The following is an 11,125-nucleotide window of genomic DNA, read 5'->3' on the forward strand; positions in this document are numbered from 1 at the left end:
ACTGGCCTAGATGAGGGGTCAGTTTCCGTGGGGACCCGCCACAAAGGCAGTGGTGGAGGTGACGGTGGACGTAGGGGAGGAGCGGGAGGGGAGGTATAGTGACCCTGACAATGACAATGGCCGTGCAGGGTCGGGCGTTGAGAAATGAACCACGCGGCTGAGGTGGGAAGAGGAGTGCCAGGGGCCCAGCGGAAGCTGGGAAGCAGGGCTGGAGCCGTGTCCGAAGCCTGTGCGTCTGTCCTCGGCTGTCTGAGGATGAACCTCCCTCAGCAGCGGGGATGAACCCAGGGAGGGGCGAGACCAGGTGTGGGGGAACGGGCAGCTGGCTGAGCCCCCTGCGCGGGATGGAGGAAACTGGGGAGGGAGGCCTGAGGCTGGCCCGAGCTGCCCTGGCCTCTCCCTGCCTCAAAGCCGGTGGCTTCCCCGGAGCGCCCCGGCCGTCACAGCCCTGCGCCCGCTCGCACACGACCCCTCGCTCCGACGCCCCTGCAGCGGCGGCCCTCGGCCTGGAGCACCCATCTCCGCGTCCACCTGGAGCGTCCTGAGCGCTCACCCTGCCAGGGGGCCTTGGGGAGCCCCTCTTGCCCCGGAGTCCGACCCTCTGCACTCTCCGTGGGCTCCTCCGTACCGGGGGCCGCGTCCAGCACCGCCGGTGTTCCCGAAGTTTGTGCAAAGAGGGCCTGGCTTCGGGACTGCGGGCCAGCGGGCCCCTCCACGAGCCTCCCAGGGGCCAGGCTGGATGCCCTCCCCCCACCCCAGGAGCGGGGCAACAGCTTCGGGGGTGGGCGTGTCAGTGCGCAGAGTGCGAACGCGGCTGGCGCGGGGCTCTGAGAAGGCCTGGGCTGAGTCATGGGCCCAACTGGGAACATGACAGGGCCTCCCTGCAGGACAGTGGCTTAGGTCCAGGAGGGAGACTCCTAGGAGCCAGGCTGGGCCAGGGAGGGAAGGTGCCAGGTACAGCCTCCCAGAAGCAAGGCCTTGCACTTGGGGTCAGGACTGGGGAGGCCTCGAAGCTTGGCCCAAGAACCAGCAGCCCTTCTGGCACCAGCTCAGCTCGGGGCAACCTCTGGGGACCTCTAGGCAAGCAAGGTCCCCCCGCCCTGCCCTTGGGGTCTGTCTCAGCTCTTCCTGGAGGGTGTTTGGCCAGGACTAGGCCTGGGACACACGTAAGGCCATCTGCCATCTGTCCCGGGCCTGGTGAGGGAGGCACGGCTCCCAGGAGGCTCAGGGAAGCACCAACTTCACGCCCCTCCGTGAAGCCGCGGGGTGGGGGGTGGTGGGCCCTGGAACACCCGTACACACCTGCCCATCAGCCCGGGCACCAGCTGGGCTGGCTCGGGGATCCTGGAACCACCAAGGGGCCAGGCCCGCCCAGCCACCCAGCCAGCCTGACCCCCCGGCCCTCTCGACATCAAGCTGGGCTCCACGGGGTGGGGATGGGGGGCAGCAGGCAGACAGCCCCCTCCCAGGCCTGCCCACCTCTCGTGAGGACCCATCCCGCCCAGAGGAAGGGAGAGGCACAAATGAGGTGTGGAGGGAGGGGGGGGAGGGGGGAGGGGGGAGGGGGGGAGGGGGGAGGGGGGAAGGGGGGGGAGGGGGGGGAGGGGGGAGGGGGGAAGGGGGGGAGGGGGGAAGGGGGGGAGGGGGGAGGGGGGAGGGGAGGGGGAGGGGAGGGGGGAGGGGAGGGGGAGGGGAGGGGGAGGGGAGGGGGAGGGGAGGGGAGGGGGGAGGGGAGGGGGAGGGGAGGGGGAGAGGGCACAGGGTGGGCTTGGGGAGGGGAAGGGGAGGGCACAGGGTGGGCTTGGGGAGGGGGAGGGGGGGAGAGGGCACAGGGTGGGCTTGGGGAGGGGAGGGAGGGGGGAGGGCACAGGGTGGGCTTGGGGAGGGGAGGGAGGGGGGAGGGCAGGGGAGCTGGGGCTGCCTCTGGATGCAGGGGGACAGGAAGATCCAGAACCACAGGACTGGGAGCCTCAGATCTGAGTCCCAGGGCCTGCGGGTGCTCAGAAGTCACCCCAAGCGAGAAGCCACGAGGCCTCTCACCAGGTCCCAAGCCGCACCCTGCTCCCCGGGACTCCCCTCCCCCAATTCAGGGTTAACGGGGTACAAATCTGGGGAGAGAGTGTCTGTCACCTGTCCACGCCCTGCCCCAGTCCACTCCACCCATGAGACACAGCAGGTAGCATCTGGGACGGGGCGCCCAGACTGCCCACCACCCCCACCTGGGTCCCCCGCAAGACCGGCAGTGCCCCCAATTCCCACACGCACTCCTGTCCCCAGGAATAATCACGGCCATCTCCACCTGGGGTGGGCTTTATTACCACTGTCACTGAGACGATGATGAGAACATGGGAAGACAGCACTGATTTCCAGACCTTCACAGCAGGCGGGCATGTGCACACGAAACCTCCCGCGGAACGCTAAGCATCAACTGTCCTCTGGGCACCAGAGCCACCCCCAGGGGCAGGACAGCAGCGACCGAGGGGCAGGAGGCCGGGCCGCCCAGGAGGGCCCCACACGGCAGGCTCCACCCGAAGTGCATTTACACACGTCTGTGCTACACGATGGCACACGATTAGCGTCTTAAATATACTTGTGTGTGTGTGTACATCTATTTTATCTGAACCGCGGCAGCTATTAAATGTAAAACTGACCACTTCTCTGTACGTTAACTTCACAGTAACTGTTTGCAAAAGACAATGAATCCAGTGTTGATAACTCAGGGCAGGCTTCCTGCCCCAGGAAAATAAATTTCTTCCCCGGTGGAAACTCCTTGGGGAAAACCAGGCCCGACGCTCACCTCCCCGCTGCCTGCTGGGGTGGGTGCGCGGCTGCTGGTCCGGCTCAGGCCCCGCCTTTGCTGGACACAGGTGCCCACACAGGCAGACTCACACTCACACACACACACACACACACACACACACACACACACACACGGAAATCCGATCATGAAGCACATCACGCCAAGTGTGAGGTCCCACCAGCCCTTCCAGAGGTGGGGGGGGGCAGGACAGTCAGAAGCGGAGGTCCCCTTCCCCCAGCTCTCTCTCTGGTCCGCAGGCCAGTTGCCCACACACCGGGAGAGCCGAGGGCTTGCAGGGAGACGGTCCCCGCCTGTCCACCTGCTGCAAAGGCCAATGGTCTTCTCACTCCAGACCAGGCAAACAAATAAATACGACATCAAGTGTTGTCAGGGGCCGAGAAGATCACTTAAACTTGAACTCTGACCTCAGCGCCACTTCCAGTCACAGCAGAAAGAGCCCATGCAGTCTGGGGAAACCAGGAGCCCAGGTGGCCCTGCCACCTGCGGGACCCCCAGACGCTGGGGCAGCCCCACCCCTGCCCACCCCCTCGGGTTCCAGCAGCGAGCCCTGCTGGGTGAGCAGGCAGGCAGGGCGGGGTGCTCCGCCCCGAGCACGAAGGTGGTGGCCTTTTGCGTTTTAGGAGCTTCAGCCCAGAGGCCCCCCGCCGCCCCTCCTCGCGAGACGGCTGCTCTCACCCAGGCCCCGCCGTAGGGAAGGGAATCGCTGCAAACACGGCTCCTGGTAAAGACAGCAGCCTTCGGCCCCCCTGCTCAGTGCTCTGGAAATGACCAGCAGCTCCAGGGAGACCCTGAGCAGGCGAAGTGACCTTCGAGGTCAGGCCTACCGCTGACCTGCGGTACTCAAGGCGGGCAGCTGCGTTCCCAGCCCCCTCAGTCCCGCCCTGGGGAGACTCAGAGGCACCCTGGATCCTGTGCTCAGGCAGGGGAGCGGCATGGCCCATCACCCACGGGCAGACATCTGGCAACCTCCGGGGCTCCTTCTGCATCTAGAGAGAATCGTTTCCAAGTCCCCACTTTCTCTGCCCTGTGACACGCTGCGGTCAGGGCCGAAAGCTCTGGAGGGCCGACCTGCCACCCCAGCGCCGGTAACGCGCAGCTTCTGCTGCCCTGGGGACCCTGCTGGGGCCTGCACCCCCGTCACGCCAGCTGCGCCCGGCTGGCTCTCACTGTGCCCGGGGCCTCCCTCACAGGGGCTTCCACTGCCACCCACCAGGAGTAGCCGGTTCCATCAGAGCTCCCTGTCGGGGCCTCCCACTGGCAGCAGCTGTGAGTGTGCATCCGTCACCGAGCGTGGTGCCAGGCTCGCAGGGTACCCCTGAGCCTGCTGGGGAGCTGGTCAGGAAAGGCCCGGGTGGAGGGCCAACGGGCCTGCTCGAGCTGGGGACACTCCTCGGGACTGGCTGAGGGGACGGAGAGGAGGACGGTGTCTGGTCAGGGCACGGCCGGGAGCAGAAGTGAGTTGGCGGAGGCACAAGGCTGGAGAAGGGCTGTCCGTGGGGCTCCCAGTCGGCCCAAGTCTGAGGCCGCGCTCCCAGGGAAGCAGGGTTCTTTACCCCTGGCAGGCCCAGCCTCAGGGGCTTCACCTGCTGAGCTCCGGCCCCTCACACTCCATCCTCACGCCTGCAGCGAAGGTCACACCAGCAGGGACTTGACCAGGCCACAGTGGAACTTGCGGACGTGGCGGTAGAGGTCCCCCGACTGCGTGAAGCGGCGCTCGCACCAGCGGCAGGCGTGGGGTTTCTCGCGCGTGTGCACCACGGCGTGGCGGCTCAGGTTATGCGAGTACTGGAAGCTCTTGCCGCACTGCACACACGTGTAGGGCTTCTCGCCCGAGTGCGTGCGCTCGTGCCTCTTCAGCGTGTAAGTGCAGGAGAAGGTCTTCCTGCAGAGCGGGCAGGTGGGCGCTGCGCCGTCGGGCGAGAGCCGGGCGCGGCCGCCGTCCCGCTCGCGGAAGTGGGCGCTGAGGTGCAGCTGCAGCACGTGGGCGCTGGGGAACAGCTTGCCGCACAGCGGGCAGAGGCAGAGGCGCCCGGCCGGCCGCAGCACATCCTCGATCGCCCCCCGCTCTGCCTCCAGCTCCAGGTCCCCACTGCCCACTTCGCTGACCGGCAGCGGCTCCAAGCCTCCGGCCAGGCGCGGGGCTGCAGGAACACAGGGCGGCTGCAGGGGGCTGTGGGGGCACCGAGGGCTCCTGCTGTCCCCTTGCTCGGACAGTGAGTCTGACTCGTCCTTCACGATCGGCTGGGCCCCTGGCTGCATCTGGCTGCAAGGGGGTGTCTGGAGGACGCAGGGTGGGTGGATTGGCTCCCGCCTCGGGCCAGGCTTCAGCGACAGGTCCAGGGCCCGGTCTAACTCTCCAGGAGCCTGCCAGGGGGGAGGCCCCCGTGCCAGTGGAGGGCGCGTGGCCTTGACCCCAGCGGGAGGGAGCCTGGCCTTCTGGGCGGCTGGACAGAGTGCAGGGGACCAGGCAGACAAGGGCCCTGGGGGCTGGCCAGGCAGCTCTGCCCCAGGGGCAGGCGTCTCCAGGGGCAGTGCGCGCTCCTTCTCCCGGAGCCTGTTCTTGCAGACCTTGACGATGTCGTACATGTGCAGGTAGCTGGCCGCAGCCAGGACGTCCTCGATGGGCAGGCTGCGCAGGTCCAGGCGGCCCTCGTACATGAAGTCCAGCAGACGGCCGAAGGCGGGCGCCGTGACGATGTCGCCGTTGAGCCGCACCGTGTCGCGGCTGCCCGCGGGCCGGTCCCTGTAGAAGAGATGGAAGTAGACGCTGCACGCGGCCAGCACGGCGCGGTGGGCCGGGAAGCGCGCGTCGCCCACCAGCACGGTGCAGTCGCACAGGAAGCCCAGCTCACGCTGCTGCCTCAGGCGGCCCAGCAGCCGCCCGCCGTGCTCCGGGAACTCCATGCCGCCGCGGTCATCACCTGGGCACAAACGGGACTCCCGTGAGCGCGCCTGGAGACGCCGCGGCCGCCGCTCACCCCCAGTCGCCCGACCAGCCCCCAGCCCTTCCCGGGTGCGGGCAGCGCGGGGAGAGGGGCGCGGGGCTCCGCGCGCAACTGCCCGCCTGGAGCCGCCCTGGGCACCTGCCCGGAGCAGGAAAAACTCGATCGAAAGTAAACAGGAGCCGCTCCGCCGCGGGGGCGGGTCCCGGGACGCGGGCGGAGGGGGCCGGAGTCGCGCGAACCTGCGCGCGTCCCCGCCAGGAGTGCCCCTCCCCGCCAGGGCGCCTCTGAACTTCACTCCCGGGCGGCCGCCTGCCGCGTCCCCCGACGCCAGAGTCGCCGCGCCACCGCCACCCCCGGCCCGCGCCCCCGCGCCGCCTCCAGCTGCTGCCCGGCCCGCCAGATGCAGCCGCCGCCGCCGTGGGCCCCATTTATGGCAGCGCGGCCGCGGGGAGCGGGCCGGCGGGCGGGGCGGGCAGAGCCGGGCGCCCGCCCCCCGCGCTCACCTCCGCCGCCCCGAGCTTCTCTCCGGCCGCTGCCCGCGCCGCACGCCCTCCCCGGTGCCGCCCCGGCGCGCGCGGAGCTGCGGGCAGCGCGCCCCGGCGGGGAGGGCGCGGGGACGGGGAGGGCGCCGGGCGGGGCGCGCTCCAACTTGGCTGGCCGGGCAGCACCCGCCGCTCGCCCCGCCCCGGAGAGAGCGAAACTCGGGGCGGGGGCTGGAGGGGGCGGGCCGAGGCGACTTCCCGGAGCGGCGGAACCGCTGAGGTCACCCACGCCACCCCTTCCCTGTCCGCCCCGCCCGGCCGGGCCCCGCGCGCCGCCATCTGGGGCGCTGGGGTGGGAGGGGACGCGGGGCGCGGCGCGGGGGGGCGGGAGGGGGCTCTCTCGCGATACTTGCCGTCTCGTCCTCAGGGTACCCCCCCCGCATGGGGTCCCAACTGCGCCCGTCTGTTAAGGGACCCCTTCCGAGGACCGGCTCCTCTCCCGGCCAGCGCTGAAGCAAATCACCCGAAGGCACAGACGGGACACGGCCTCCTGCCACCTCGCGGGGCGCCTGCCCTGGGATGGAGCAGGGAGGAGTGGGGGGTCGTAAATATGGAAAAGCTGACACCCCCTTTTCGTTGAAAGCCTCGTTTTGAATTCAGGTTAATTTAGCTGGGACCCTCTTCCAAACAGACGGGTTCTCGACCTTGGAGTCTTGAACAGAGAACTCTCATCTTGTCAGCCCACCCAGCAAAGCGTCTGCTGGGAGCCAGGCGCTGAGTGGTGTACTGGGAAAGCATTGGGGGCTGGGCACGTCCCAGAAGAAGTGATGGGGGTGAGGGGACCATCGCGGTGATGGAGACAGAGGAATGTGCACCCCGACCCCAGAGCCAGCGGGAAAGCGTTCAGGGAGAGGAGACGCCTTGGAGGGGCTGGGTTGGCGCCCCCCGGGGCTTGGCGATTCAGGCGCAAGGGCACCGTGAAGGTGTGAGGGGACACCCAGATCTGCTGCGTGAAGGAAAGAGCCCGAGAAAAATAGAAGTGACTTTGGAGAGGTTGGGGCCCCTGGGACGGGGTGTGCTGTTGGTGGGGGTCTTTTCCCAGCCACCCTGCGCAGAGCAGGACTGAGGCACTGCGGACCATTGCTCAGCTCTTCACAGCAATCCTGCTAGTCAGGTACTCTGCTTATGACACCTGTTTAGGTGGAGGTTCGCTAAGGTGCCCAGGGCCACGCAGCAGGCAGTGAGTTGTTGAACCAGGATTCAGAGCTGGCAGTGTCCTCAATTCTCACCTGCACAGCCCAGCAGCCGGGGAGGAGTAGAAAGGGGGCCTTGACCAGAAGTGGGCGTGGTGTTGGGGGAGGGGCTGGATTACAAAGGCCGGGACCCCACTGGCCAGGTATGCCAGGGCAGAGGAAGCGGCAAGAGGTGTGGGGAGCCATCCAGCCACGCTCCTGCAAGGCTGGGACCCCTGGGAGGAGGGGGTTCCCGGCTGTGAGGTGGGGTGGGAGCCCCCAGGGATCCTATTCAAACCCTGGTGGGCTGGGGGCCTGAGGCGTGGCCAGAGGCCCCAGGGCCCACCGCAGTTAGGACCAAAAGTCTGAGGGAAGGAAAGCCACGTTCTTATACTAAAATACTGTTCCTTATCTACCTGAAATTCAAACTTGACCGGACAGCTTGCATTTTTATTTCCTAGGTTCGGCAGTCTCAGCTTGGAACCCTGGACTCACACTGTGCTCAGAGCCACAGAGACTGCCCTGGCTCCCACGGCCCAGGCGCTCTGGGGGTCCCTTCCTGAGGAGGGCCAACCTCCTCCCCCACACCCACGCCCCCCCACCCCAGCGGGGGGAGCTGATTTCAAGTCAGCTCAGAGTGAACCTGGAGGGGACTGCCTCCTGGGGTCTTGCCTGCATCAGAGCCCTGCCCCTGCCCCCTCCCAGCCTTGGGCATGACCCTTAACCTCTTCGAACCTTAATATTCTCACCTGCAGAATGGGTAGATTAACTGCGGGGCCTGGCACACAGCAAGACTCCAGGCCCTTTCACGGCCAGTCCTCAGGTTCCACACTTTTCTCCCCGGAGAGCCCTTCCCGGCTCCTCCCCAGTCCTGTCTCTGCACCAGCATCGCCCCCTGGGAGTGGTCCTTCCTGATCACCCCCGCTCAGGTCCCCCCAAACCCACAATCTCCTCTGTGGCCTTAGCCTTCTCCAGAGTGCTCCCCATGTCAATGTGACCTTGGCACCCCCCACTCCCCGCTGTATCCTTGCTGCTAAGAAGTTGGCGTGGCACAAAGTGCGGGTGCCGTTGTGTCTCTTGAGTGACAGCGGGGCAGAGGCACCTGTGCGGGATGCCCACGGGTGCTGCCAACCTAACCCCGGCTGCCCCGTCGTGCCCACCTCCCCAGCCAGGCGAGGAGTGAGCCCCGGGGCGGGCAGGGTGTCCTGGCCTGCCCTGCTTGGCTGGTGGGACAGAGGGCTCCTTGGGGCCCTGACAGAGGTTGTGGGGCATGGACAGGGATCGCAGCAGCAGCAGCAGGGGACGCTGCCAGCAAGAGGCTGGGGTTGTGCTGGGTAGGGATGGCTAAAGGAGGAGAAACCGCACTGGGAGGAGGGGATGGGGGAGAGAGGCCCCTGCCTTTTTCTGGTCGGAGGGTCTTAAGTCTTCCTGGAGTTAAGTCTTCCTTAAGGCCCAGGAGGGGCCGTCCCAGGCAGCCCCGAGATGGCACTCGGCAGCGAGCAGCCCCCGGCTCCCAGATCCCCTCTTTGGCCTGGTACGGTCTCGGGTACCAGGATGACAGGAGGCTGTCGCAGTGGTGCGGGCACAGCTTCCCTGAACGCAGCCAGCCAGGCGGCCATCTGGCCCGGGAGCTGCCTGGAGGCCCCGCCCTGCAGCTGCTGCTGAGACTAGGCAGCCCGGGGCTCCGGCCCCCGAGTCCTGCCCGATGGCCGGCAGCTGCGGAAGGTGACAGGGCCGGAGGACCCTGTGCTCTAGGAGGGGGCAGGTGGCCTTCCTCCCCAGGGGCCGGTGCAGCAGTTTTTGTTGCAAACATCTGTCTAATGGGCTCCTCCGCGGCCTGAGCCTCAGCCAGGGTGGCCGGTGGGTCTGGGTCCGCTCCTTGACATTCTGTCTGGGGGGGGCGGGCAGGAGGTGTTCTAGAGAGGGACTCTGCTTTACCTCCGGAGGCCAGAGGAGGGCGCTGGCCCTGCCCGAAGAGATGCCCCAGCCACAGGGCAGGTTCATGTAGGCGCTGCACGGAATGGGGTGTGGGGCTCACTGCAGGTCACGGGCCCTTGGTGGGCGCACCAGGCCGGGAGGCCTCCTGGAGATGGGCCAGCGGTGAGGAAGCCTGGAGGTTTTGCACCACCGTGATGACACCTCTGGCCAAGATGCTGTCTTCAAATGGCCAGCAGGCCCGAGGACAGCCTAGGGAGTCGCCACGTTATCCACGAGAGGGCGCCCTCCCGGGGCCCCCAGTGGCCCTCGAGGCCACCGGGCCTCCTCTGCCTTCTCCTCAGCGTTGCCAGCGCAGGATGGGTGGTGGGTGCGGAAACCCCTCCTGGGAGAACGGTGGGTGGGTGGGATGGCCCCAGAAGGGGGTGAGCGACGGCCAGGTGCCCCAGCAGCACGCGCCAGTCGGGCCTCTCCCCTGGCCCCTGGAGGCGGGGCCTCGGGGTGCACATTCAGAGCCCACGCAGCGGGCTGGGGTGGGAGGGCGGGGTGCCAAGGGGAGAGGCCCAGAACTGGGTGTCCTCCCCCGGAGGAGCGAGTGTCCCCCCCGAGCAGGGGAGGCAGTCCTTCCCTCACGAGCGGCCTTCTCTCGGTCAGCCCCAAGAGGAAGGGACGGCGGAGCCCCAGTGCCGGCTGCGGACGCTGTCCTGGGTGCTCAGCTGCTCCTACCTCTGACCCAGATGAAGTGTCTATACCCCCCAGGCTGAACTCTGACCCTGGACGAGGAACAAAAATGTCCTCCTCCCCCCAAATACATACCAACCCCAGAAAGGTAGCCCACAAGTCTTCCTTTTACAAAAGGCTTACCATCAACTTGGAGGCCTCAGGGTTGGGGGGAGGGGCAGCTGTTGGAGAAACTTGCGATCAACAGGGCCCAGGGAGGGGTCAGGGTGGGGAGTTGTCTGCAGTGTCCTGCTGGCCCCTTAGCTGTCCCCCAGTGGACCGTGAGTGCCTGGGGCCCAACCAGACATTAGGGAGGATCCTGGGCTGCCTCAGCCGTGACCGCTCTTCTCTGGAGTCTGCCCCCTCCAGCAGCCCGTCTGGGTGTCTGTGCCCGACTCGGGGCGGCCACTCCAGGCCAGCGGTGCTGGATGAAGCGGTGCCAGTTGGACGCCCCTCCACTGGCCCCTGTGGCCCTCTTCTCCCTCTGTCACCACATGAAGTCCCCGTCCACTTTCGTAGCTGCCAGGTGTCAGTATTTTCCTTTCGGGGAAGGCGAGCTCCTGGCAGACCCCAACCAGGGAGCAGGCCTCGCACTGCCGGTCACTCCAGGGCGAGACCCACAGTAGGCCTTCGGCACACAGACAGATGACCGATCGCCCACCTTCCAGCCAGCCTCCTGCACGACCCCCAGGGGACCTGCACTAGTTAGGGTCCTTGGATTGGGTCTTTTAGGACCATCCCGGCCCCTGCAGCCCTCAGCTCCCGAGCTTCAACTACCCACTTGGGGCACATTCTAAAAGTCACACTAACCTACACCCCAACCCCATCCCCGCCCGACGGAGGCAGAAGCCCAGGATTTGTCCCAGACCGGCCCTTTTAACAGAGTCGGGGCAGTACTGGGCCGAGAAGTGCGGGCTCACCGGACAAACTGGGAAACCAAGGCCAGAGAGGACGTGGCCTGGGGACAGGCCCCGCGGAGGAGCGCAGCGG

The 11,125-nt window shown here is 67.2% G+C and overlaps 1 protein-coding gene across 2 annotated transcripts; it reads right to left on the minus strand.

The window, feature by feature from the left end:
* Nucleotides 1-2,301: 2,301 nt before the first annotated feature.
* On the minus strand, nt 2,302-7,236 carry ZBTB42 (zinc finger and BTB domain containing 42). 2 transcript variants are annotated; one of them, XM_079913147.1, is made up of 2 exons: nt 6,270-7,236; nt 2,302-5,742 (listed from the first exon to the last, which is right to left on the minus strand). In XM_079913147.1, exon 2 carries the CDS (start codon nt 5,723-5,725, stop codon nt 4,454-4,456), a length of 1,272 nt encoding a protein of 423 aa, XP_079769273.1. In that variant the 5' UTR covers nt 5,726-5,742; nt 6,270-7,236; the 3' UTR covers nt 2,302-4,453. The 2 variants fall into 2 exon arrangements, with proteins under 2 accessions (XP_079769273.1, XP_079769274.1); XM_079913148.1 differs by having other exon boundaries at nt 2,302-5,564; nt 6,270-7,232.
* Between the last annotated feature and the right edge of the window lie 3,889 nt (nt 7,237-11,125).

This window comes from Stenella coeruleoalba (genome assembly GCF_951394435.1).
Source record: "Stenella coeruleoalba genome assembly, chromosome: 2".
NCBI classification, from domain to species: domain Eukaryota; kingdom Metazoa; phylum Chordata; class Mammalia; order Artiodactyla; family Delphinidae; genus Stenella; species Stenella coeruleoalba.